The 26,115-nt window shown below is 52.9% G+C and overlaps 11 protein-coding genes across 11 annotated transcripts in view; 5 read left to right on the top strand and 6 right to left on the bottom strand.

The window, feature by feature from the left end:
• Positions 1 to 658: 658 nt before the first annotated feature.
• Positions 659 to 2,722, top strand: PpBr36_01680 (uncharacterized protein; the record flags this gene model as incomplete). Its single annotated transcript, XM_029888864.1, has 1 exon — positions 659 to 2,722. The coding sequence occupies one exon, from the start codon at positions 659 to 661 to the stop codon at positions 2,720 to 2,722; it is 2,064 nt and encodes a 687-aa protein (XP_029751023.1).
• Positions 2,723 to 3,758: 1,036 nt separating this feature from the next.
• PpBr36_01681 (uncharacterized protein) lies at positions 3,759 to 5,294 on the top strand (the record flags this gene model as incomplete). Its single annotated transcript, XM_029888865.1, has 3 exons — positions 3,759 to 4,061; positions 4,146 to 4,199; positions 4,320 to 5,294. 3 exons carry the CDS (start codon positions 3,759 to 3,761, stop codon positions 5,292 to 5,294), a joined length of 1,332 nt encoding a protein of 443 aa, XP_029751022.1.
• Positions 5,295 to 5,576: 282 nt separating this feature from the next.
• On the bottom strand, positions 5,577 to 6,404 carry PpBr36_01682 (uncharacterized protein; the record flags this gene model as incomplete). Its single annotated transcript, XM_029888866.1, has 3 exons — positions 5,577 to 5,750; positions 5,869 to 6,267; positions 6,351 to 6,404. The coding sequence occupies 3 exons, from the start codon at positions 6,402 to 6,404 to the stop codon at positions 5,577 to 5,579; spliced, it is 627 nt and encodes a 208-aa protein (XP_029751021.1).
• Positions 6,405 to 7,490: 1,086 nt separating this feature from the next.
• Positions 7,491 to 8,257, top strand: PpBr36_01683 (uncharacterized protein; the record flags this gene model as incomplete). The annotated part of the gene is made up of 2 exons (XM_029888867.1): positions 7,491 to 7,962; positions 8,211 to 8,257. The coding sequence occupies 2 exons, from the start codon at positions 7,491 to 7,493 to the stop codon at positions 8,255 to 8,257; spliced, it is 519 nt and encodes a 172-aa protein (XP_029751020.1).
• Positions 8,258 to 8,763: 506 nt separating this feature from the next.
• PpBr36_01684 (uncharacterized protein) lies at positions 8,764 to 9,715 on the bottom strand (the record flags this gene model as incomplete). Its single annotated transcript, XM_029888868.1, has 2 exons — positions 8,764 to 9,528; positions 9,641 to 9,715. 2 exons carry the CDS (start codon positions 9,713 to 9,715, stop codon positions 8,764 to 8,766), a joined length of 840 nt encoding a protein of 279 aa, XP_029751019.1.
• Positions 9,716 to 11,165: 1,450 nt separating this feature from the next.
• On the bottom strand, positions 11,166 to 12,446 carry PpBr36_01685 (uncharacterized protein; the record flags this gene model as incomplete). Its single annotated transcript, XM_029888869.1, has 1 exon — positions 11,166 to 12,446. One exon carries the CDS (start codon positions 12,444 to 12,446, stop codon positions 11,166 to 11,168), a length of 1,281 nt encoding a protein of 426 aa, XP_029751018.1.
• Positions 12,447 to 13,944: 1,498 nt separating this feature from the next.
• On the top strand, positions 13,945 to 18,391 carry PpBr36_01686 (uncharacterized protein; the record flags this gene model as incomplete). The annotated part of the gene is made up of 3 exons (XM_029888870.1): positions 13,945 to 14,313; positions 14,391 to 17,994; positions 18,141 to 18,391. The coding sequence occupies exons 1-3, from the start codon at positions 13,951 to 13,953 to the stop codon at positions 18,389 to 18,391; spliced, it is 4,218 nt and encodes a 1,405-aa protein (XP_029751017.1). The 5' UTR covers positions 13,945 to 13,950.
• A 1,099-nt stretch (positions 18,392 to 19,490) lies between these two features.
• PpBr36_01687 (uncharacterized protein) lies at positions 19,491 to 21,506 on the bottom strand (the record flags this gene model as incomplete). Its single annotated transcript, XM_029888871.1, has 3 exons — positions 19,491 to 20,402; positions 20,472 to 20,981; positions 21,273 to 21,506. The coding sequence occupies 3 exons, from the start codon at positions 21,504 to 21,506 to the stop codon at positions 19,491 to 19,493; spliced, it is 1,656 nt and encodes a 551-aa protein (XP_029751016.1).
• A 1,347-nt stretch (positions 21,507 to 22,853) lies between these two features.
• Positions 22,854 to 25,242, top strand: PpBr36_01688 (uncharacterized protein; the record flags this gene model as incomplete). Its single annotated transcript, XM_029888872.1, has 5 exons — positions 22,854 to 23,019; positions 23,112 to 23,248; positions 23,328 to 24,324; positions 24,400 to 24,799; positions 24,912 to 25,242. The coding sequence occupies 5 exons, from the start codon at positions 22,854 to 22,856 to the stop codon at positions 25,240 to 25,242; spliced, it is 2,031 nt and encodes a 676-aa protein (XP_029751025.1).
• Positions 24,384 to 25,130, bottom strand: PpBr36_01689 (uncharacterized protein; the record flags this gene model as incomplete). The annotated part of the gene is made up of 2 exons (XM_029888873.1): positions 24,384 to 24,761; positions 25,044 to 25,130. The coding sequence occupies 2 exons, from the start codon at positions 25,128 to 25,130 to the stop codon at positions 24,384 to 24,386; spliced, it is 465 nt and encodes a 154-aa protein (XP_029751024.1).
• Positions 25,243 to 25,508: 266 nt separating the features above from the next.
• The window catches only part of PpBr36_01690 (uncharacterized protein), a gene marked incomplete at both ends in the record, with an annotated part of 1,567 nt that continues 960 nt past the window's right edge, over positions 25,509 to 26,115 (bottom strand). Inside the window, one exon of the mRNA XM_029888874.1 lies at positions 25,509 to 26,045. Coding sequence (XP_029752073.1) covers positions 25,509 to 26,045 — 537 coding nt within the window. The remainder of the gene's footprint in view (positions 26,046 to 26,115) is intronic.

Raw genomic sequence — 26,115 nt, forward strand, 5'->3', positions numbered from 1 at the left:
CCGCGGGCTGGGTTCCACGGAGAGTTAACTGCTTGGTTGAGCAGAGAACATGTTTCCAGAAATGCAGCCGTGGGTGTTGACTGCAGCGGCTGCCTTGTCGAGATCGACTTCATCATACCGTCTATCTGGGTGTTCGCACTGTCAAAAGTTCCAGGTCACTTGACCAATGTTGATGACAATCAACGGAGTGCTCGGAAGTCAACAGATGCTATAAGATGCCATGGTAATTACGTACATGACTGTATTTTGTCAGCATGAAGATGAGCTAGACCGAATGCCAAAATTTGAGCCGACTTGGTATCATGGATCAATGCGAATCTACATAGTATGAGCGAGTACAGTACCTTAGCTTTTTCTGTATGTCTACTCGTAAAGTTTAATGGATCCCTTTAGAATCATGTTGAATCGCCACCCACAGGCGGTAAAAACCCCCTCTATCAGCATCGGGGGGACCCACTAACTGAATCGTCCTAGCAATCCCGCACAGTGGCAAGCTACTATGGCACAGGTCCTTCAAGACGACATAGCTTGCGGCTTTCAATTCTGGTCTAATTGTTACTGATGACTACTCACTCACTCACTCACTCGCACATGCCTTCAGATGCTAGCTTATAATCAACCGGAATTTAGAGAGACATTTATAATCAAGTAGAAAGTGATGAGGCGCCGGCTCAGTTCAACCGCTGCGGCGGTCACCATAACCGACCCCCTCGTCAAGTACCAATCCCTGGTCCAAACAGGTGTCTATCTTCCCGATCCGGCCCAGCACCGATTGGCTCTCCACCTTCAGAAGCTTTACAAGAGGCTCAAGGACTATGTTCCGTCACCAGAGTACCGTTCTCGTCTTCGGCAGGTGACAAAGACCGTCGAGGCTTCTCGGTCCACCGTCGGCGACGACCTGGCAGCCCCAGGCCACCCGCTCCGGAGGAACCCGTTGTTCGCCCGCTTCTTCAGGCCGGATGAAGAGGCTCAGGCGAGCGCCGATGCAAAGGCGCTCACCCGTGTCCTGACAAGCCACCAAGCCGCCCTCGAGGCGGACTCGCCGCGTGGCCTGTTCCTCTCGGGCGAGGTGGGCACCGGCAAGTCTATGCTCCTGGACCTGTTGGCCGACGGGCTGCCCACGCGGCTGAAGCGGAGGTGGCACTTCAACACATTCATGCTGCACGCCTTTGCGCGGCTGGAGCAGTACCGACGGCAGCAGGGCCTGAGCGGCGGCAGCGGCGATGATGCAACCAACTACTCGCTCATCTGGCTGGCCAAGGAGATGGTCGAGTCCAGCCCCATCCTGTTCCTCGACGAGTTCCAGCTGCCAGACCGTGCGGCGAGCAAGCTCCTCAGCAACCTCTTCATTGCCTTCTTCCAGCTTGGAGGGGTTCTGGTGGCGTCGTCCAACCGCGTGCCCGAGGAGCTTGAACGTGCTTCTGGTGTCACCTTTACGCCGCCTGCCGTCGGTGGCCTGGTTCACCGGCTTTTTGTGAGCATGGGAGCCACGAACCCAAAGAGAAGTGGCGAGCTCTTTGGTTCGTCGAGCGACTTCGCCGCATTTCTTGAGGTTCTCAAAGCCAGGTGTGACTTCTTCCACATCGAGGGAGCCAAGGACTGGAGGCGGAGGGACGATGCGAGCGATCTGGGTGCTGCATTTTCTGCTAGGCAGCATCGATTACCGGCACTTAGTGAGTTTTCTCAGGCCAGAGCGACAGGCAATGTTGAAGAAAGTGCTACATCAGAGCCGTTCACAAAGTCGGAGCAGGAACCTAAGAGTATCTTGCCACGCAAGTATTTCTTGAGCTCTGAAGTAGATGGTACGAATGACGTGCTACTCACTTCTGAAATGGCTCTGGCAGACTGGCAACCAGCAGAGTTGTCAGTGTACGGCCGGCGCGTTGTGGTGCCCAAGCAACACGACGGCGTTGCTCTATGGATGTTCGAGGATCTCGTTTCGTCTCTGGGACCAGCCGACTATATAACCTTGGCCTCAAACTATCATACTTTTATTATCGACAATGTACCAGTCCTGCCGACATCTAAGAAAAATGAAGCACGAAGATTTATCACATTTCTGGACGCCCTGTACGAGGCTCGTTGTAAGCTCGTCATAAGGGCTCAGGCGGGACCTGACGACATCTTTTTCCCAGACATGAGGCTATCCAAATCTTCCAATACTGCCGGTAGCGACAAAGACACCATCGCACCGGTTGAGGACGGAGACGCCACATACTCCGAGACCGTTGCCGAGGTGTACCAAGACCAGCTGGCACCCTTCCGACCCAACATATCTACCTACGAATCCGAAGCACGTACGTCAAAGTACGACCCGGACCAAGACTCGGATTTTGGCCTGGACGACTCCCACAACCCCAGGCCCGGAATGTCGGTGCACGGCAACAACCATGCGGTGAACTTCGCAGACGCCGGCGCCTTCACTGGAGAGGATGAGCGTTTTGCCTACCGTCGGGCAGCCAGCCGGCTCTGGGAGCTCTGCAGCGCCAGGTGGCATGCGCGTGGGGAGCCTGGGTGGTGGCGGCCGCTCCCTTTAGAGGCTAGACACTGGGAGGGAAGGTCTGTCACCAAACCGATGGGTCCGCATACTCATTTGAATCATCGAATCGGCCTCAAGACAGATGCACATATGGGACCATCAGTTGCATTGGACGAGCCGGCAGGTCTCGAGCGCTTCAGGCTCGCAGAGTTGAGGAAGGCAGGCTCCGAACCAGGTAATTAAATTGCTGCAACAACAACGGAAGCTTCTCTTGTTCACCCATCTTTCGTTGCTCGAGACATTCGAGAAACATTTGCACTCATGAACTTGGATATCGAATTCGGATCTTGGAGCCGGTGCAGCCGAGGGATGGGTGCAGCGACAGCCCCTGAACTCAGCAGGCATTCACAGACCTGATCAGGACGGTGCATAATGGCACCATATTCCTGAGCCGCGTTTGAAGCAAACAGCGACTGTTGTCTTGACCGATGGAATTGATGAAATAATAGTCACTCGGCCGGCATGTGTCGCGAAGAGCCACAGCTCATGTCAGACGAAACTACTGCCATGTTCATGAGATCTGGTAATACTGAGTCGGTAGAGATTGTCTGGAGCCTGCTCTTACGTTTAAAAGTCTAAAGGGCTTGCAACAGCCGGCAAGTTGTCAATATTTTGGCATCGATAACTCTTTTTTTTCAAGTTTGGGTTTGCTAGTAAAACGTACATTGCAAAGGAATCACGGGCTGTGTACCAAAGGTGTGCTTAGCCCATCTGGGGGGGTGTTCAAGGGGATAGGATCGGAGTGTTGATACGTATATGGCTTTTTTGCTACAGATTGTTTCGTTGCGTTCAGAGGGTGGCCTATAACAGAGACGCTTCCTTTCACTCCGGAAAGGCACAGATCTGGGTGGCACGCGCTTGGTTATGTCTGTTTGTTACTCCGATATCAGCCCAAGGAAACCATGCACGTCTATATTTCCCGGTGGCCGGTACTTGGACTTCATCTCCAGGGAGGGTGACATGCACCAATGGCGATCAAAGGTTTCGACGAATCGTAAAGTTGAGCTACCCAGAATCCTACCTTGCATATTGCATCCAGTATATTACAGAACAAGAGGACGGAGGGAGACACACCGTCGACACTGTTACACTTGGTTTATTGCAGACTCCTGAATCATAATCGAGAGGTGCCATCAGCAAACATGAACGATTTATTTTTACACATTGCTTGGCCGACGTTTTGATTCTGTCGAGACATGAACTTGATACCGATATTGGAATGCCAGGCTTCATACCCGCCCGACCCTCAAAACGCAAAATTGCCTTGGTGGTGGCCGCCGTCTTCGGATACCATGCATTGCACCGATACCAGCTACCCATTCAAGGCCTCCCAGGTTCAAATACATGGCAGCACCAGCCCGAACCTCTCGGGGTGCAGCAGCTGAACATGACAGAGCGGGAATGCAGGACTCGCTTCCCTGGGCTGGCGCAGTCCATCGACGATATCGTGGCACAGGGTCCCTTTGAGGTCAGCGACACAGGCGATGCCGGGCCGCTCCAGGGGAGGATCAAGGATGGAAAGGTGCGATTGCCGCAGTGCGAGCGTCTGAAATTGCCATTGTTTTCTTGGGCTATTCCATGACGCTGACGAGGAGAAAAAAAACAGCTGTACATCATCAACGCGCAAAGGAGACTGGATCTGTCTGCAGAAATGCTCAACGTGCGTGAAGCCGAAACTACCCGTACATTAGGATAGATGGCAATCTTTTCTTTCTTGGGCGATTAGTGTGCAACAAGAACTGAGCAAGACCCTTTCTTTTTTTTGTGAGAAAACCAACAGTCCAGAACCGGCTCCCTACACCAACTCCACCGCGCCATCGTCACGTCTCCCGAACCGATTCCAGAGACGGTATTCTCCCTCAACTTCCAAGACTCGCCTCTGAGCAGCGGCCCCAGCATGGGCTACAGCCGACCCGCAGACCCCCGGCTGCGCGGCGACGACATGAACCAGAACCGCCGCACGTTCCTGATGCCGCACTTTTCCTTCTGGGCCTGGCCGATCCCCCACGTGCCAGGGGGGACGTTTGACGAGGCGGGTTATCAAGAAGAGGATGCTGGTGGCGGCGGCGGCGGCTGTGACTGGACGAAAAAGACGGCCAGTGCCGTTTGGCGCGGGACGGTGCGATTCGAGAGCGCGCTGCAGCCCGGCCTGCGCAGGAATCTCGTCCAGGTCGCGGCTCGGGCCGCCGCGGCGGGCGAGTCGTGGGCCGACGTGCTCCCGCTCAACGACTCGACCGCGCTCGCCATCCAGGATTTCTGCCGATACCGGTACGTGCTGCACACCGAAGGGGTTGCCTACAGCGGCCGGTTTCATTTTCTCCAGATGTGCCGCAGCGTGGTGCTGTCTCCGCCCCTGCTGTGGATGCAGCACACGTCGCACCTCCTGAGGCCCGTCTTCTCTGCGTCGCTGCTCGGGAGGCCGCAGCCGGCGGGCGCGTCTGGGGCGCGGGCGTCCAGGTCCTGGCCCGTGTCGTACGCGGCGGACGAGGCCAACATTGTCTTTGTGGCGCAGGACTGGTCGGACCTCCCAGAGACGGTGGCGTGGCTCGAGGCGCATCCGCGTGCTGCAGAAGGCATCGCCAGCAGACAGCGCGAGTTGTTTGTAGGGGGCGGGTACTTTAGCCCGGCTGCCGAGGCTTGCTATTGGAGATCTCTTATCAGAGGCTGGAGCGCGGTAGCGAATGTTGATCCAGACGTATGGGGAGCAAGATTGGGTACTCGTTTTGAGGTGTTTAGTCTCAAAGGAGAGTTGTGACAGGGCGCCACACGCTTCATGATAATATGATGTGCGGCAATCTTGGAACGAACCGTCAAGTGCAAATTGGGTTTGTATGCAAATGGTCAAGTAGCTAGCTAGTCAGTAAAGTGACATGATACAAACCGTAGCCAACAGAATAAGAGTAAGCAAGACAAAAAAGAAGGTCCTGTCAGTCAATGCAAAACCATCCACATTATAAGCCGAGACTCCCAAACGCCATAGCATCTAATGCTGATTCCTCTAAACGCCCTTTGAAATGTTGATAATGGCGGATAAATCTCAAAGACTGGTAACTCCAGGGGTCCATGCTTCCCCAATTCGTCTCATATCGGCCGCAAACCGGCGACTTGTTATCTTTTTCCCGCCCTGCCCGCCAGGGGGAGAATGCTCGTCAGGTTCGTAGAAGGGGTTCTGGAGTAGCCGAATATAGGCAGTTTGCATGGCACGAAAGACCTGTAAGGGAGACACAGCAGACCATGTATCAGTATATACGTCCTTCAGCAAGCAGTGGCAAAGCCGCAGATGAAAAAAAAAGCCACAAGGGATATGTAGCAAGAAACAGGAAACTCACAGGCTTCATCTCGCCGTCCCTCAGCCCAACGGCGGCAGCAGCAGCCTTGGCCGCGGCGCCCGATTTCGCATCTCCAGTCGTGGTGCCGGCGCCACCTGCCCCGAGACCGGCGACAACGCTGCCATCTATGCGGCGACCGCGCATGTCCACGACCACGATGAAGCGCACGCCCGTGTTGGTTTCGAAGCCGTACGCGGCCAGGCGCTCGTCCACGGCGTGCAGCAGACCAAAGTCGCCGCTCAGGCCCGTTCCGCCGGCCGTGTGGTGGCGGGCGCGCAGGTCAAAGACGTCGAGCGTCGACGAGAGCAAGAGGCTGAATTGCAGCGGCGTGCGGGCCGGCGTCAGGGTGTTTGTCGTCGGGTCGTGGGAGGGGAATATGGAAATGTGAAGCGGGTTGTTCTGTGCTCCATGGTTTGTCTGTCAGCGGTGCCTTTGAATGGTAAGAGGCTGAGGAGAGACCTCGTCTGCGAAGAGGGGATCACTACATTTCTGCCTATGACGCCGAGGCATGCTATTGAGGGGATTGCTGTGGCCATGGTGTCGACGGCAGTGTTGTTCTCATTCGGAAGTGGTTCAGAGTCTCATGCCTCACGCTACCGTCGGGCGTGCTCCGTCGGGCCTTCAAGGCACTTGATCGAGCATCAATCGAGAGAAAAAGAAAAAAAAAATTGGATTGCTTTCAAGTGTCGTCTGTGTTCATCATAATTCATTGATCAAATAAACTACAACAAGCTTGCAAGGTCCCTCTCCCAGTACTTACCTTACTCCACCTTCTTGAGCTTTGTACAGTACTGTAAAGGTGGATGGATGGCCAGATCCCTCCCCTGACTACTCGGAGTGGTGGGGATCGACATACCCTGGAGCTCGACGACGTGGGGAACGTCGCGCTTTGCTTTTCGTCCGAGAGTACTTACTGTACATGTCAAAATTATACTAGATAGGTAAGGTCAAGTACGAATGCTACCTTGACACTTGTAGGAACACAACTCTAGACGCGAAGTCTATTAAACAATAACATGCGACTAGAGTCATGGATCAGCTTTAAATATGAACCAACGGCGCCCATCTCCTATTGAATCAATTAAAGCAGTTGAATGGTGCAACACGAAAGCTCATAATCCTTCATCCTCCAGTACCAGCCAGCTCCGAGTTAGGTACCTTGTACCTGCCCGAAAAAAAAAAAAAAAAAAAAAAAAGAGACAATGTCCCCACTTTTTAAAGCAGATCAGCCATTCAGTCTCTGTCCCCTGCAAACGCCGCGTCGAGGTTGTTTTTACTGCCAAAAACGCGAACAACGACGGCAGCGGGTTATTCTGTTAAAAATTTTCTTCAAAATTCAAACCTCACTTTTTGCAGGTCAAACTCGCATCCGACCTGATCAATTGCTCGTCGCCTTGATCGCAAAATTTTCAGACGTGCGAAATTAAAATCCTGCGATTTTATATTTAAATTTAAATTTAAACTGCACACGCAGCTCTGCCGTCTTGGACGCGTTCCTTAACAAGCGCGCGTTTCTATCTTGAGCTTAAATCGGCCCCCCCGACCACCCCAGGATAACAAAAAAGTGAACGGAGAAATATCACCAACTGCCACAGAACGTCTTGCGTAGACAAATTCACCAAATGCCTTCTCCATCAGCACCGCGCGGCCGTGGCCGTCCCCGCAAGAGCGACGCTGGCGTCGAGGCTGATTCGGCCGGCGCCGCCGTCGACAGGACTCCCAAGTCGCGCAGAGGCCCTTCCGCCCGCGCCCCCGGCGAGGCTGACGCAAAAGTCACCAAGTCTGGCGGCACCGGACGTCGCGGCAGGCCACCCAAGGACGCCAACGCACCCCCAAAGCCCCCCGGACCCAAGAAGGAACCGTCTGGCCGCCCCAGGGGCCGCCCTCGGTTGTATGCGCCCGGCGAGTCCCCCACCGCGCTCAAGATCGCCGCCAAGCGCGCCGCAGCCAAGAAGGACGGCCGAGGCAGGCCGCGCAAGAACGGCGGCCTCTCAGAGGTCAAGAAGGCCGACAATGGTGAGGGAGAGGACGAGGAAGATGATGAGGATGCCGACGCCGACGCTAATGGCGAGAACGAGGATGACATTGATGAGGGTAAGTTGCTTCCGTCTTGAGGCCAATTTTTATTTATTTCGGTGATCATGGACAGAGGGCATCCCGAACGGCCCTTCTCAGGGTTTCCCCTTTATCCTTCCTCCCCACCCCGTCCTATTGGTCTGTCGATACTTCTTTTTTGATTTTTTTTTGGCTTTTTTTGAGGAGATGCTGAGACTTGGATATTCGCTCGACGCGTTCAGAACGGAGCTAATCATGCCACTTGTAACCTTTGCTCGCATGTGCAGAAGCCTTGAAGGAGGCCATCGATTCACTCCTCGATGACAATTACTGATGCCAAAACAGAAAGGCAATAGATATGAGTGAGTATGAGGGAACGTTTTGTTTTGAAACATGCTCGTTCGTGGCCGCAAGAGGCGTTCACGTTTGTCTTTTCTTTTAACATCAGTCTTTGGGCGACTCCTGGCCCCAACATGTTTGTGCCTTGTCAATCCTTTGTACGCAGTTTAGGATGCTTCTTGTTCTTGCAGTTGTTTTTTTTTTCTTTCTAATTTTCGTTACTTTCTCTTTGATGCGGCATTCGGCAATGGGAAGATTACTAGGGAGCTGGCAGGCGCAATGGCTTGGGATTCTTGATTCTAGTTTATCCGAGAAAGGCACACGTTATAATGGCTAGCATAAAATTTGGCCGCAGACCAATACCAGACATTACGTGTCTACGTGTCTAGCTACAGACAAAGAGATGATATATGATGAGCACCACATTCTTTTGCCGACGAGAGCATGACAAACATGGAAAACACCCTGTGTGATTTTTTTTTTTTTAGTCTTCTTTCCTCTTCACTCCTTTTTCCATTCCTCAAACTCCTGCACGAGGTGTGATTTGAGTTTACTGAAGGCCTTGGCCGACTGAAAGGGCTCTTGACACCTCCAACATGTCAGCTGCGAACTGAAGAATTCTTGGCCGCCCTTCCACCGCGGGTCCGTCTCCGCCAGGGGGAACTCTTCCAGCCTGACCAGGAACCCGGTGTTGAACGACAAGTAGTGGTGCGCCGTCTTCATGCTGCGTCCCACATTGTCAGGAGACATGAAGTGGATATGCAAGTGGTTCATGCTCGGGGTGGCGTGCACGCCGACCTTGATGCCCTCCTCCCAATCCCTCCCCTTGGGCAGCTCATCGACGCTATCGGGGTCAAGCAGCGCCTTTGTGCGCTCGACTTCCGAGGCGCTCTCCTCGCCGTACATGCGCCGCAGCTCGCTGGCCACGATGCGCTTGAGGGTGACGGCCTCCTCGCGCACCTTTGCCAGGAACCCGGCGTCCGAGCTGAGCGCCTTGAGCGGGTGCATCTTGCTGAACGCCTCGGACCGGGGCAGGAGCAGCAGGTGCACCGACGACTTTGGGTAAAGATCCCTGATGGCGACAAAGTCGTCGTTGTAGTAGATGACGTTCCAGAAAGGCGGGAACGCCTCCGGCTCCTCGATGTACATGCCCAACGCGTTCCTCCCTGGGTACTTTTGCCGCAGCCGCTCCATTGTCATGCCCTTTTCGTCCGTCGTCGCGCCTGGTATTATCTGCTTTTGCCGCTTGGGCGGCTGGGAGCGGCTCTGGGCTGCTCCGGGTGAGCGTAGGCGTGTGTGTGTCAGAGTTTTGTGCGGGTTGAAGGTATTTCAACGCAAGACCTTCCGTTTACTTTGTCGGCGCCTGGGCCTTTCAGACCAACTTACCCATAATCTTATTCAAGCGCTGCTCGCGCTTCCTCTTGATATCGGGTCGATTCCACGGCTCATCCATGGTTCTCTGACACTTTCTGGGTTTTGTCTGCGCACAAGATCAATTTGGTTTGTTTTTGATGAGGCCAGCCGCCAAAAATGAGATGAGAATAGGACAACTAGGAGTGGATTTTTAATGCAGAGGACGTTGATTTTATTGGAGCATCGACAGTGTCTGATAGAATTGATTATTGGTGTGTCAAATCGGAGGCCTTGTCTCTTTTTTTTTGGTTCCTTTGTTTATGATTCGGCCGGTTCCATCGATTCCTAGGAACAATGCACACAGGCATGTCGGGTGGATGACGTTACTACCAGCATGTTTGCTGCAGTGGAATGAGAGCCTTGAATGAAAGGGCTTGTTGGCGGCTGTTGCCTGAAGTGGCAAGTCACCAATTCACTCCTTGCAGCTCCATCTACAGTAGTCTAGGGTGGTAGCATTCTTTTCTTACTCCGTGTTCAAATTACTTACGGATTGGTACCAAACGTAATCAAGCACAATAACAAAGAGAGCACGAATCGCGTAAGCTTCCTGTTGGGCCCCCCACCTCATTTTGTCATAGACTAGGTCTTTATTAGCTTTCTGTTTGCTATGAATGCATCATGTTTAGTTCATCAATCACATGCCAGAGTCGGAAAGAAAAAAAAAAAAAAAAAAGTATCCATAGCTTGCAGAACCTTTCTCCCCCCCGAATGAGAGCTATCAAGGCACCCATGGCCATGTAGCTCGATCTTACCCCAGATCTTCCCAAACCCCAGGATATGATGGACTTTAATCAGTGTACGTATGAGCCAAACAGCCCGAAAAAAGTAAACCAGATCCCTTGCGAGCCTTTGATCGGAGTCAGTGAACTAAGAGATAACTCTACATTAATACTGTTCCATTACGACGCTAGTCCAGTTTTCGAAGCTCAACAAGCATTTCATTCCACGTCCAAAGTACCGTACCTTGCGCACCCCTGGTGCTCCAATGCTCATAAACCCCAAAGAGACAAGCGCAGACGCATTAACAGAAGGACATGCCGGCAGGTTCAGACACAATAGACAATGAATGAAGGCAACGTGTTTGAGCTAAACAGCCGTGTCCAGGCCACTCTGACAAACTCAAAACCGCCATTGGATTAACCCTAGCAAAATTTACCCGTCCGCTCCTTTTATTTTTGTGCCCCCATTTGAAAGCGCAATTCCCAGCACAAAGTGAACGCCAATAACACAAAACATTCCAAGGTATAAACACTAAGTATGGCGAAACTCTCATTGAAGAAAACAAAGAGGAAAAAAAAACGATTATAGCGAGTTTGGTAAACATGATAGGATGGAAAAATAGAGAGAAAATAAAAAAAAGAGAAGAAAAGGACCTACGCCGCATCCATGATGTTGTAAATAGACAACAGGACGGTAGCGATAAGCCAAGAAAAAATGATGAATACAAGGGTGGAATGCAGGGCAAAGAATGATAAGAGTCCCCTTGGCGCTCAGGCGTATTTGCTAGGTCGTCCTCGTCTCCGCTTGTTCGGCGGAGGCTGATCGTCTCTAACGACCGCAGTCGGTTCCCCCTTGATAGCCGCCGTACTGGCTGCCTCGATAGGCGGAGCAGGATAACCGCCAGTGACCGTTTGTGGCGAGTCGTGACCGTCCTGCTGCCCCGAAGGCAACGGTGGGTATGGCGACGAGTAATCAGTCTTCCCGTTGGACTGTTGGTGATCAACCGCCTGTTGATCTTGTTGGTGTTCCGGCTGTTGTTGATGTTGGTTGTCTTCATCCGCCATTCCCGGAGGAGGCTTTGGACACCAATCTGGGATCTCATCATACATGGCAGCGGCGACGCGCCAATCCCCTAGCCTCATGAGCTCGTGCAATTTCTGTTGCAGGAACTGAACGCCATCCTCATAGCATCTCTGGTTGGGATAGTAAGCTGGATCGGCAATGTTGTACTCGGTAACCATGGCCATGCGCTCCTCCTGTGGCTGCTCGTTGGAGCCCACAGCCGGCATCCGGGAGGCGACCCAGCGCGCAAACTCGTAGATCTGGTTAGGCAGCATGTGTGACTTGTAATGCGCCTGCAATTGAAACACGCGCATCATGGCCCACACGGGACCCGAGATGGTATCTTCGAGGATGCGCCACGCCGTCGTGAACCTCGCGCTGCAGATAAGGGCCATGACGGTTCCATCTGGTGGGAACGTGGCCACGTTGAATTGTTGCGTGAGCTCGGAGAAGCAGTTGGTGGCCGTCGCGATAGCCTCAGTTTGCGCCAGCCACAGGTCCAGGTCGTCTGGACCCGACAGCAACACTCTTTCGGCCTCATACCTGAAACGTGATTTCGGCGCTGAATTATGTGCAACAGCGTTGTTGCCGTTGTGATGTGGTGCTTGCTGGTGCTGCTGTGCTTGCTGCTGCGACTGCTGAAGCTGCGCATGCGCCGCCGCCGATGCAGCTGCTATGACCGCTGCTGCAGATGACGAATCGCTCGTGGCATCGGGTGCGACGGTATTATTGTTTGTGGAGGTGGAGGTGGAGGTGGAGTTATTATTGTTATTGTGATGATGGTTAACTACCGCGTCAGACGCGCCTCTTGTGGCACCGCTAAGGTTGTCATCGTCGGCTTCGCCATCGGCGTCGTGGTTCGGAGAGGTCGCATCGTCATCGGATTGGAGACTCTCCCTAAGAGCCTCTATGGGATCACGCTCGTAGGTCGGGGTTGCAGTGGCCGGCGACTTGAGAGGCGTGGGCAGCGTAAGGCCGTGGGTAGGCATCGGGAAAACCCCGCCGGCGAGTGGAATCCTCAAGTTTTAAATGGCGTTTTGACACAATTGAACGAGATCCAGGTCGAGATCCTGGAGCTCCAGTCCCCATTGATTTTTTGGTGGGTCGGAATTTGACAGAAATAGCAGTAAAACTGCTGCTCGACCTTGGAAAATACTGACAAAGAAAAAAACAACAAAAAAAAAAAAATTCAATGTGGGTGCTGCTGGAGCCTTTCTTCTTTTTGCGGGAAACAAGGCGCAAAAAATGGAGTCGGGGATCTAGTAGGGGAAGGTAGGTAGGTGTAGTGTAGGTAGGTTCAGTGTTTGGCTGATTGATTTGATTTTTTTTTTCTTTGGTGTCACTTTGTTGGATTGTAGCTTAGGCTGGTACCAAGTACCGTGGACTCTTGTCTGTTGCGCGCGGTCCTGGGCGAACGTAAGCGGTAAGATGTTTGGGTTATCGAGAAAGACGCGCCTCGAAGCTTCGCGTGGGGTGTGTGCGCAATAGCCTTTCCAATCTTAGTTCTGTCCTTTTTTTTTTTTTTTTTTCTATTTGTGTTTCTTAATTTATTTTCTTCTATCCCCCTGCAGAGTGCTCCCTTCCCTTAATGCTCATTCGCGATGGCGTTGCTGTAGGGCCCTTGCCTGAATTCCTTTCTACTGGATCGTGCCGTAATCTAACGGATCCGGCCAGAGTTGGAAAGCACACACCAACGCCGGGGCTGGAATTCAAGGTCAGGGGATGCCCCTGCAACTGTTGAGCCGTGAGCCAGATGCGGATCATCTCCAGCAACGTCGATTGTATGGCGACTGTACTTCGTACTGTATCGTACCGTACCTGTACCTGCGAAGATGGGGGACTGGTTTGGATCGTGGAGCCAATTACCGTCCAGTTCAATTTCCGTCTGGACTTCTGACTACGGAGACGCACGTGCCCTTCTGTTGCAAATAATAGCACACACACACACACAGTGGGCAAAGCCTCAAATTCTCACATGTTCCAGCCTAGAGTTAATGGTGGTAAAGTACAGGCAAATGGCAGCTGAGGTAATTAGTTACCTAGAATGCCGCTGTCTATCGGAAGCGCTGGAAGGGGTTTACTTTTCGTTCCAGCTCGTTTTTTTCTCTTCTTTGGATATCGGGATTTTATCCTCTGTAGAGGGGGAGAAAAAAAAGAGAAAAAAGACAGAAAGAATAAATGGAAATGAAAAAAAAAAAAAAAAGTTAGAAATAAATCTCTTTTTGCACGTCTAACATCAAACATCCTTACCAAAATACGCGTGGGAAAGTGAATGGATCTTCTTGTCGCAAGTCAATAAATTAATTGGCCACTTTTACACCGTCGAGTCGTTGCTGTCATGGAGGGGCGAGCATGAAAACAACCACAAACTAACCAACGGGCTTTGCTTCAATTCCAAGGACGCGTAAAGTCGGAACAAGAAAATTGAATGACTGTTTCTCCCAATCTAATATTTATTTTCTTCATTAATCCCTGCAACCTATCTAGGTTATTATGGTAAAAAAGGGAAAGGAAAAGAGCAACAGCTCTGCCGCCCCAAGTAAAGCATCTGCATCCACCTCTAAAGCGCCGTCTGCAAAAGCGCCAGCGGCGGCAAAACCAAAGAAAGCACCAGCCGAAGATGACTTTATAGTCTTTACCAACTCCACCAAGGAGGGAGGCGGCAAACGCCGAGGCGGAGGTGGTGGGGGAGGGGCAGGAGCAGCGTCCTCGAGCACAAACAACGAGGAAGGCGGTCCCCCGAAGCCTACCGTCAAACAGATCATCGGTGGTGCATCGTGGACGGGGAAACTGCCAGTTAACCTGCTATCGGAGCATTGTCAACGGCAAAAATGGGAGAGGCCAGAGTATGATACTGTAAGAGAACCCTCCCTGAAAGGCCACATTCGTTTGTTGACGATGGCATCACTTTGTTTATTGACACACCTCGTCAGCGCAAAACCAAAGAGGGTTTCTCTGTCTTTGTCCGCCTCAGCGCCAAAAACCCAAAGACTGGCGAGATTACTCGTCTTGAGCCCTTCAAGCTTCCTCCCAGCCATGTCCACCTTGCATACAAGGAGACGGCGCTCGAGGCCAAGCACTTTGCCGCCACGTATGCGCTCTTCCGTGTCTGCAGCATGAAGAACCTGCACATGACCCTACCCCCGGACTACCGCTCGCTCTGGCGGGATGAATTCCAAGCGCTCAAGAAGGAGGACGTCAAGGAGGGCAAGGGTTGGATGTACGAGGCAGATCCCTTCGCCGCCCTGCGCGAGAGGGAGGAGGCCAAAGCGGCCAAGGAAAAACTGCGTCTGCAACAACAGGCAGTCAAGGAGAAGGCCGCAAGCCTTCCAGGTGCTGCCGGGCTTGTGCTCCGTAGTAATGCGACCGGCTCCGGCTCAGGGGCTGGTGGCGGTGGCGGCGGCTTCAACCCCATGAAAGGATGGACGACAGCACCCAAGATTGAGATGGGCAACAAGACCCGTACGCACATCGAAGGCCTTCTGCGCAGAAAGTGCATATGGAATCCCCACGGTGTTGTCATGGATCCGGCGCAGAAGTCTGCCGTGGTCAAGAACCTACGAGAGCTTGGTTTCCGCGAGAGCCATGTGCAGGAGGCTGTAGAGGAGTGCAAGGACCGCGAGGAGACGCTCGAGTGGCTGCTCATCCACGTCCCAGAAGACGACTTGCCGCGGTGGGCATTGCCCGAGAGCTACACCGCCGGTGTCACCGTAGGCGCTACGGATCTGAGAAGGGAAGGGGCTATAAAGAGGCTGTCACAGTCTGGGTACTCTGCCGAGCTGTGCAAGAAGGTCTTTGACGACAATAATGGTGATGAAGGCAGGGCCGCTGAGGTTCTTCAGGAAATTCTACTGACGAGTGGCGCTGTCGATGGCGATGCTGCCAATGGTAGCAAGCAAGCAGAAGATGATGCCTTGGAAAGCTGGAGAGAACCGGACGAGATCTGGACTGAGGAGATGGAAAGCCTCGAGTCTGTCTTTGGGGAACTCTTCACCAGACCCAGCCCGGACGTCTGTCAAATCAGAATCCTGGACGTTGAAAACGGATCAAACAAGAACATAGAAACACACGTCCAGTTTCGCAAGTCTCCGAATTACCCCAATCAGCTGATATTATCCATTGTGGCAAACCTCCCCGCCTACATCAAGCTCAGCACCATCAAACAGGGTCTTGCCTACATGCAAGAGTCGCTCCGAGGCGAGGAGATGAAGATATACTTCATGGTTTCGTGGGTACAAGAGTCTATCAACTCCATCATCGAACGTCCCGGCCTCCTCCGCGATATCGCAGCTGTCTCTTCGGCGGCCTCGGAGGAGAAGACCACTTTATCTACGCAGACGAGAGCTCGACGGAAACAGCAGCGGCGACCAAAGAACATAGTCTGGACTCCAGACAGCGCGAGCAAGAACGAATGGATCAAGCGACAAGAAACCCCAGAGTATCGCAAGATGTTGGGTCAACGTCAAAAGCTTCCCGCATGGCTACTACGAGACGAGATCGTGCGCACTGTCGCGGAGCATCAGGTCACTATCATCGCAGGTGAGACCGGTTCCGGTAAATCTACCCAGTCGGTCCAGTTCATACTCGACGATCTCTACAGCAAAGGTCTGGGCCATGCTGCCAATATACTCGTCACCCAACCTCGACGTATCTCGGCACTTGGCCTAGCAGATCGTGTCAGCGACGAACGCTGCTCCCAAGTTGGTCAGGAGGTCGGTTACATAATACGCGGAGAGAGCCGGACGGGACCAAAGACGCGCATAACTTTTGTGACCACCGGTGTTCTCCTCCGCCGCTTGCAGGTCTCAGGGGGACGCGTCGAGGATATTGTGGCATCTCTCGCCGACGTCAGTCACGTAGTCATAGACGAGGTCCACGAACGCAGTCTGGATACGGACTTCCTGCTGAGCATCATTCGTGATGTGCTCAAGCAGCGTCGTGATCTCAAACTGGTGCTCATGAGTGCAACACTCGACTCGGCCACCTTTGCCAGCTACTTCATCCAGGACGGCATTCGCGTCGGCCAGGTCGAGATCGCTGGTAGGACGTTCCCAGTAACTGACTACTACCTGGACGACGTGATCCGCATGACGCAGTTCGGTACGGCAAACATTCGAGCAGATGCCGATCCAGTTGCCAAGGCAATCCAAAACCTCGGCACTCGCATCAACTACCAGCTGCTCGTCGAGACGACCGAGGCCATTGACAACGAGTTGTCTCTTGCCCAAAAATCGGGGGGTATTCTCATTTTCCTTCCAGGGGTAGCCGAAATAAACAGGGCATGCAGCATGCTACGGTCCCTAAACTGTCTGCACGTCCTCCCGCTGCATGCCTCCCTCGAGACAAAAGAGCAGCGCAAGGTCTTTGCCCCGCCGCCCTCCGGTAAGCGCAAGGTTGTCGTGGCGACCAACGTGGCCGAGACTTCCATCACCATTGATGACATCATCGTCGTCGTGGACACGGGCAAGGTCAAGGAGACGAGCTACGATGCCGCCAACAACATGCGTCGGCTCGAGGAGACTTTTGCATCCCTAGCCGCGTGCAAGCAGCGTCGCGGCCGTGCAGGTCGTGTTCAAGCCGGCGAGTGCTACAAGCTGTACACGCGCAAGCTCGAGTCCCAGATGGCAGAGCGCCCGGAGCCCGAGATGCGCCGTGTGCCGCTTGAACAGCTATGCCTTTCAGTCCGCGCCATGGGTATTGCCGACGTCAGGGGCTTCCTGGCCCGCGCGCCAACGCCGCCCGAGGCTGCCGCCGTGGAGGGTGCCATCACCATGCTGCGCCGCATGGGCTGTCTCGATGGCGAAGAGCTGACCGCTCTCGGCCGGCAGCTTGCCGCCATCCCGGCCGATTTGCGCTGCGGGAAGCTGATGGTCTACGGTGCCGTATTCGGCTGCCTAGAAGACTGCGTTTCCGTCGCCGCCCTCTTGAGCAGCGGCCGCGGCGTCTTTGTGTCGCCGCCGGAGAAGCGTGACCAGGCCAGAGAGGCACGTGCAAAGTTCGCTGCCGGCGACGGCGACCTGCTCACTGACCTGCGCGCCTTCCAGGCCTGGGACGCCATGATGCGCGACCCGTCAGTACAGCAACGCCAGGTCCGCAGCTTTTGCGACGAGAACTTCCTCTCCTATCTCACCCTTTCCGACGTTGCTTCGGCCCGCACACAGTACTTTACGGCGCTCGTGGAGCTTGGCTTGGTCCGCCCCGGAGACGCCGGCTACTCCAACCGTGGTTCTCCTCCGTCTGCCCCAGAGGGAGCCGCCTCCAGCAAGTATCTCCTCCGTGCCCTCACCGCCTCCGCGTTTGCGCCTCAGATCGCCCGCATTCAATATCCCGACAAGAAGTTTGCGGCTTCCATGTCAGGCGCCGTCGAGATCGACCCCGAGGCCAAGACGATCCGTTATTACAACCAGGAGAACGGCAGGGTGTTTGTGCACCCTAGCAGCACTTTGTTTGACAGCCAGGGGTTCTCGGGCAACGCCGCGTTCCTGTCCTACTTTTCCATCATCTCGACCTCCAAGGTCTTTATCAGAGACCTGACCCGTAAGTCCCATAACCTCGTGCATCCTCCTCCCTTGACACCAAGCTTTCCTCTAGCCCGGCGTACGTACACATTTCTGCAATGAACCCGCCACTAACGAAACCGGGCCTTTTTTTCTTCCTTTCTTTCTTTGCCATGATCTTGTCAGCCTTCAATGCATATACCCTCCTGCTCTTCGCCGGTGCTATCGAGCTTGATACACTGGGCCGCGGGTTGGTGGTGGACGGTTGGCTACGGCTCCGCGGATGGGCGCGCATCGGCGTGCTCGTCTCGCGCCTCCGTGGCATGGTCGATGATGTAATAGCCCTCAAAGTCGACGATCCTTCTCTGAACCTTGCGGATAATGAAATCATCAGGGCGGTGGTCAAGTTGATTGAATTGGATGGCATGGATGCGTAAAAAGAGGTACTACCATCATAGCACGGAATAGATAAAAAGTTTGATAGGTTGCCTGCTTGGTTTGGTCGAATTTGATGTGACAAAATACACTCTCTCTTCAGCACTTGAGAGAAACACCATGGCAATCAGGATATCACACAGTCTCGACATCAACTGGCACAAGAACTTGTACAAAATCATCTTGATTAGTGTCGCGGTCCCCAATAGAGATTGAAAACTAGATACGCCGTGCTATAGTAGTTCAATCTTGCCACAAACCACTTGGCTGTGACTTTTTCTGCCGAGGATTACGCCAAACCAATCGCGTGCTCTTTCATCCACTGCCGAGCCAAGGCTTGTCAGTCATGCACTAGCAATGACCTGATTGGCGTGCCCATACTCTGGGCCTTACGCCGCCTTTCCAGTTCTCCTCGTCCGACCGCTTCCGCCAGCCGAGACTCGCCCACCGCCCGCTCTTCCGACTCACTGCACGATCTCATCGTCGCTGATCACAATCGTGAACCGATCCTCCCCTCGTGCGTCGTTTCGTCGTCAGATCACAAAAGCGATAGAGGTCCGCCTACCACGCAGATCATCCTACCGAGGTGGCTTTACTGGGCCCGACATTTGAACCTCTCTTCTCAAGGGTTGGAGCTTTAAAGCAACCATTCAGACCCTTCTTTCTGTCCTGCATTAATATCACGTGTAGCGTCTTTTTCGCATACTAGGTAAATGGGCTGGAGCTTTCAAGCTACCATAGGACCCTAAAGGCTCATGCCAAAAACGTCGAGCATGCTCCACGTCAACATTAAAAAAATCCTAATAAAACGCCAGGGGGGGAGGTGTAGTAGTATGGGTGTGGGGGATTCCAAGGCCAACAGACGACGTGTGCCGTGTTAAGCTATGTTGTAGGGGAATTGGTGTATTGGATAACGAGAGTGGCGTTGCTGCATTCTCATCGCAGGAGGGGGGGTTTTTTTTCTTTAAAGGGGGTAGCAGCCAAGCGGCCGAAATACACAGTGGGCAGTTTTCTTGCCCCGTGCTTTCATGCGCTGCCCAGGTGTCGAAATTCGGGCCGAGATTATCAGCGGTCCCTTCAGTCGAACACGCCGTCGGCAGCTTACATGTCCATCGACTCGCCACCGTTGGCAAAGCTGAACTGGTTTTGCTGCTGACCGCCGCTTGGGTTGCCAAAGCCAAAGGTTCCGTTGGGACCTTGAGCCGGTGCCGCATCGTCTGCGTTCTCGTCATCATCAGAGAAGTACTTCTCAATGATGTTGAAAGCCTTCATGTAAATCTCCTCGTTCGCATTCGTCTGGCACTCGTGGATCTTCTCCATGCCTCCGCACTCCTCAATAAACAAGGCGTAACGGTTGATAGAGTCCTGACCCTCGCCGGCGGCCTGCTTGTCAAGGTCGCCAACCTTGAGAATGTTTTCAAGACCGTCAAGAGCGACCTGGATTATCTTGTTGTCGGGGCAAGACAAAAGATCGCACAAAGGCTTGATGCAGCCCTGAGTGACAAGAAGCCTGATCTGGTCAGGCTTCTGCAGGCCACCAGATGTAGCGTTGCTGATGGCCCAGCAAGCCTCCTTCCTGGTCTTCAAATCGCCGTTGGACAGGAGGTGGATGAGCGGGGGAATGATGTTGGCGTCGATTACCGACTGTATCTGGGCTGAGTTACCAGCGGTGATGTTGGAAATGGTCCAGCAGGCCTCCTTGCGGATGCCATCCTTGTTCGATCCAAGCAAGGAGAGCAAGCAAGGCAGAGCACCGCAGTTAATGATAACTTGCGTCTGCACATCATCGCCAGTGACAATGTTACCGACGGAGCGCAGGGCCGGGGTCTGGACCGAGGTGGACGCGTGCATGAGGAGCTCGACAAGCCTTCGGGGGATCCCGGCCTCAATAACAGCCTGAATCTTATCGTTGGAGCCATCAGAGAGGTAAGAAATAGCCCAGCATGCATCGATCAAAACCTCGTCATCCAAGGAGTAGACAAGCTTGGCGAGGACAGGAAGGGCCGGTGCAATCTGTATTCGTGTCAGTCGGCGGTCGGCCACACGAATATGGTCATGACTAAGACTAAAGAGGGAACATACCGTTGTCCAATCAGGCTGAGGAGTCTTTCCACGGCAGAAGTTGCTCAAAGTCCAGGTGGCATTGCGAAGCATGCTGAGCTTGCGGCTGTCGCCAAGCAAATTCAGCAGGGGCTTCAGTGCGCCACAGCTAAGAACGTAATCACGGCATTGCGGGCTGTCGCCGGCAATGTTGCCCAGAGCCCAGACGGCCTGTTCGCGGACGTCAGGCTCAGGGCTGCCGAGAAGCTCGACAAAAATAGGGACTGCACCGGCTTCGATAACAACTTGTGTCTGTGTTGCTGAGCCGCTGGCAATGTTGGTCAAGGCCCAAGCAGCCTCGAACTGCACAAGCGTGTGTGGCGAACGGAGGAACTCGACGAAACGGCTGACGACACCAGTCTTGATCACTTCTTCTATCGGAGGGTTTCGCTCCTTGGACAAGAGTTTTCTGAACTTGGTTGTTGCCTGAATCTGAGCATCAATTGATTCGGAAAAGACACCTTGTACCATCTGAGGGAGATCCTCGTTGACCTAAAGGAGACGATGTTAGTCAAAGATGCGTATTAAGAATGTGAGCAGCGTTTGCAATCGTATAAATATGCTCGCTTGTGCCAAACCCCCCAAGTCAAAACCTCATAGGAACCAAAAGCTCAACTCAGAAACCGTCACTGCATAACAGCACCGTAGTATTGAGTGGCAATAAAACCGTTCCGATGGATTCTTAAGACACAAAGCGGTGAAGCAGGCAGAAGCTGGAAGATGGAAAAAAAAAAAAAATTCGATATGCCATATTGGTCTTGAAAGAAAGAGTGTCGTGCATACCTGAGACTCGGTCGGAGCGGTATCATCGTCGCTGTCAGGAGCAGCACCGAGCGAAGCACCAGGACGGTCGGCGCCTGTGCCAATTCCTCTGCGCTTGGCAAGGTTTTCCTCGCGCTTCGCCTTCCTGATCTCGACTTGTTGCTCCTCTCGACGGCGGCGTAGCTCCTCGGGCTTGAACGTGTTCTTCGCCTTGAATTGAGTGCGCCTGTGCTCTGGGATGTAGCGCTCGGCCATGGTTGCGGTCCTGTAGTATGGAAGTTTGTTTTGAGAGACTAGTTGATGCTACTGAGGGAGGGGCGCAAATAGACAGGGCGCTCGCAGGACCCTGCAACGGCGGGGTAAAATCTGTGAGAGGTTGACTAAATAAGATACTGCGAAAACTAGAACGGTAGGTTCCTGTGTTGATTGTAGAACCAGTGAGGAAGCACAAGTGACTTTTTTTTCTCGTGAAAAGAGAAAGAAGCGTTGAATAAAAAAAAGTTCTTTTTTTTTATGTTTGGTAGGGGTGGGTGGAAAGTAAACGAAGAGATTGAAGATTTCGAGAAAGGTTGCTCCGGCAGAGACAAGTCAAACATTGTTCCTTCACCCAAACAGTCAAGTGTGGTGGCCTGAGGCATCAAACTGCCCCGCACCAATCTCTTCTATTGGACCCATTCCAACCAAGGGGGTGGCCAAATGGAGACATTTTGGGCACCAATAATGTTCGCAAGGCAAGACATTGACGACTTTGCTTTCACTTACAAGGACACATTGGTCTTGGAAGGGGCGTTTTATGATGCTGTTACTTCAGATGATGATTTGATGATATTTGGGCTAGAATGGCTCTCTTATAACGGGCATGGCCGACTGAGATGTGGCTCCAGACCGAGTACAGAAAATTGTCGCGGTGTGATGCTATTCGACAATCTGATCCATCAGACTAGACTCGTCTTGGTATTTTCACACTTGCAAATTGCGTCCACAGTAGGTGCAATCTTGCTACTAAGGCTATTTTGTAAGCGCAATTGATCATTTATCTGGCTGCAGGTCGACAAGAGAATGAAGTAGACCCCTGAGGGAAATTACGGTTTACTTCCATTGTATCCTAGCAACCTTGGGGACTTGTTTGGCAGACAAAGAAACTCTGAGTATCGATGTTACACGTAACGCAGGCAGACGTTCAAGGGTAAGGTAGGGTCGCTTGAGTCGTACCTAGAATTTTGCTTGCCGGCATCAGTGGTTCGAACCAAGTACGACGTAAAGGAACGAAATGCTTGTGATAGTGGGACCACTTACATAATAGGGAATAGAAAGAACCTGGATGGTACACGTCGACTCTGACATCAGGTGACCGCGCGATCACTGACCTCAGTAAGCGCGTCTCAAGTTCCCCGCTTGCTTAACTAGCTTCTGACGCGACCTTTTCGTGTGCATATCGGAGAATTGCTTTCTTTATTTCACCTTCTACACTAAATTGAAGATCCCAACTGATGATGAAATCTACTTCAGCTCTCTCCTCCATATTCACCCATTCTTTAGCGGGCGCTACGTTGATCCGAATTTCCCAACCAGCCGGCCTTGCATTGTACCCAGATCACAACCATGTCAATGTCCAGGAAACCTCAAAAGTCGGCTGAGGCCCCACCGCCACCAAAGGGATGCGAGACCATTGAGGATATTCTGGATGGTGAGGTTCCGGTAGGAAAACTGATTGCAATTTGCGGCGTTGTCAAAGACTGCCGGCCACCAATACCCACTAGAGGTAAAGGTAAGCGCTGCTGCAAAGTATCACATGGTGCTATGCCATTGCGTGTGTGTATCGTGTGATGTCTGCGAAGCATCGCTAACATCATCTGTAAGATCACAAAATGACCGTGACTGTGTTTGATCGTTCGACCCAGGATGATCAAAGGTCTATCGCCATCATCATTTTCCGTCCGATAGCCCAAATGCCGGAATTCAATGCAGGTGATGTTCTCTTGGCCTTCAGTGTAAAGGTAAAATCAAATCCATTGCATACCGCCCGTTCGTTTAAGCACTTGGCCATTCGAGCTTGAGACTGATGCATCCATGCAGGTTCAAGATTTTGGAGGGAACATCAGTATCATCTCGCATAACACCAGTTGCTTGTACGTCTACTCGGGTATCTTGCTCCCCAAGCCTTCGGACAGTCGGTCAGCAGCCGTGGCGCTCAAGTCAAACCCCAAGCCTCGCGGTCGTCCACCTTCTGAGAAGGAACATGCGTATGTATCGTATATGTATCACGATCTCGACAAGGACTGCATTCCGGATCAAGACACCTTTCAAGCGGAAGCGAACCTATCTATGAATATCAAGGACAAGTTCAGCACCCTCGATAATATCTCCGAAGGCAACTTCTATGACTTGATAGTGCAGCTGGTAAAGGATCCTTACGACATGGTCGGGACTCTTACATGTTATGTCACGGACTATACCACAAATAGTCGCTTCTTCGATCAGACCACGGATGGCAAAGGTCGTGGTGGTGCCGAGAGAGACGATGACCCATACGGTTATACTGCAAAGTTCCAGACCAACAAAATCGAGCCTCCTTCGGCATGGCCCGGCCCCTATGGCCAAATGTCAATGCAGCTTACCTGCTGGGATCCACATGCTTCATATATCAAAGACAACAAGCTTGGTGCTGGCACCTGGGTCCGGTTACAAAACGTGCATATCAAGTACGGCAAAAATAGAAGCAACTTGGAGGGCTTTCTACGCGGAGACCAGAAATACCAAGAAAGGATCAAAGTCGAGATACTTGATGTCAACGAGGTCAGAGACGACCGTCTCAGAGAAGCTCTACGTCGCAAGGAAGAATACGAAAAACCAAACAAGCGCAAAAACCCGCACGATCACAACACTCGAGTTCCTCAACAGGCTCAACCACGGCAAGGACCCGATTCTGCTCGGGGAAAGGAACAGCGGCAGGAAGATACACCCGCCGAAAACACTAATCAGCGACGAAAGAGGCTGCGGGCGGAGAAGCACAGAGCTGCGGAACTCGCGCAGAAGCGCAAGGATGAGGAGGGACTAGGGCTGAACAGCTTAGGTGAGTCGAAAAGTTCGCAGGCAGCCAGCTCAAGTCCTTCAGACAACTGATCAAGCTACTCAAAACTCCGCACAGTCAGGTGCGAAAACTTGAGCCAGGAAGCAAGCTCGATATCGAGACTCGTGGAACCTGTGTACTATGAGACGAGCATCAATGGCCAGGAGCTGCGGTTTCAAATCCCCTTTACCAATGTCAACTACCGTACAAACGTGCGCGTGGTAGACTTCCGCCCCGAGCGGCTCGAGGATTTTGCCATTTGCCGTCCCAAGTCCAGATATAGTGGTGAAATCAGTGATGAAAGCAGCCTGTCCGGCTTGGACGATGACGAAGACGCGTCCAATTGGGAATGGTGCTTCTGGTTGCAGGTGGAGGATGCCATGGCCTTCAAGAACCGGGGTAAACGGCCTGAAGAACGCGTCTGGGTGATGGTCGACAATCTGGGGGCGCAGTGTTTGACTTTAGATGACGCAGTAGAGTAAGTAATCGCCCGCGTCAGAGTTTTTCTTCTTTTTTTTTCTTTTTTTCTTTCTTTCGAAAAGCACGACAAAGGAGCCCAGGGCCAACTCGATTGCTAACCTCACTCCAAGTCTTCGACAAAATCCAGATAACCTGGCGGCTCTGCGGGACAAATTGTCTATCCTCTGGGGGAACCTGGAAGAACTCAAGCGAGAGCGGTTGGAGAGTTGCCACGATGCTGCAAGACGCAGAAAGCACCTCACGATGCCGCCGCTCAGCTCCGAAGGAAATGGTACCCCTGCCGCGGACTTGATGAAGAATTTGTGCAACGACCCCTTCTCCTGTTGCATAAAGCAATACGGCGTCAAAGAAAAGACCGACGATCCGAAAGAAGCTGATGCTGGCCCAGGCCGAAAATGGGTTCGTGTTTTTGGTTTGTTTGGGACCAAGATTTGTGCTTGAATAGGGGCTTGGATGAGTTCATGATCACTTGTTCTTTTTGTTGTTGTAAGTTATGCGCTGTTCATGTATATTATTGATAGCCTCATGGCAGGCCCATGGCCACATCTATCCAGTCCATTCTACCTGCGTAGTCTATTTTACTGCCATTTGGCAATCATTATTCTTTTCCCTTGTAGGCGGTTACTGTTGAGCCCGCCTAAAGGCCTTCAGACCCAATGGCTGTTACAATCAAACGAGAATTTACATTGTATATGCGATTCACCCCATTAGACCTTCTCGTCAACCTCGGACTTGGGAAGGGGGTTGGGCCTCGCCCCAAACGCAATGACACCAGAAACAAGAGCAAGGGCACCAGCCCACGCCTGCGCAGGCATGAAGCCGTTGCCACCCCCGCGGGCGGCAGCGTCGACGATGGCCGCGGCGATGGGCGGGCCGACGAGGGTGGCCAGGGCGGCAAAGACGCAGAGCATGCCGTAGCGGACGCCAAGCCTCTTGGGGTCCGGGGTGATGCTGATGAGCGCCCCGGGCCATACGCTCTGGGAGGCTCCGTTGACAACTCCGAAGCCAACGGCGAAGATGTACATGTCCACGGACGTGCTCGCGGCTATCCATGCCAGGAGCGACGCGCCGACGAGGAGCGTAGTGATGGCAAACATGTTCACGGGCCCGAGGATGCGAGGGAAGCGGTCTGCGATCATTCCGGACAGGGGACGGATGGGGATGCCCACGGCCGAGTTGATCATGAGAAGGGCCACGCACGTGGTCGGGGACATTTGTGCTACTTGTTGAGCAATTACCGTCAACTGTGGCGCGTCGGTGGTTAGCTAAGTTCTCTTTATTTCCCCCCCATATGGAGGAAAACAGAAAAGGGGG

Source organism: Pyricularia pennisetigena, chromosome 2 (genome assembly GCF_004337985.1).
Source record: "Pyricularia pennisetigena strain Br36 chromosome 2, whole genome shotgun sequence".
Lineage (NCBI taxonomy): Eukaryota > Fungi > Ascomycota > Sordariomycetes > Magnaporthales > Pyriculariaceae > Pyricularia > Pyricularia pennisetigena.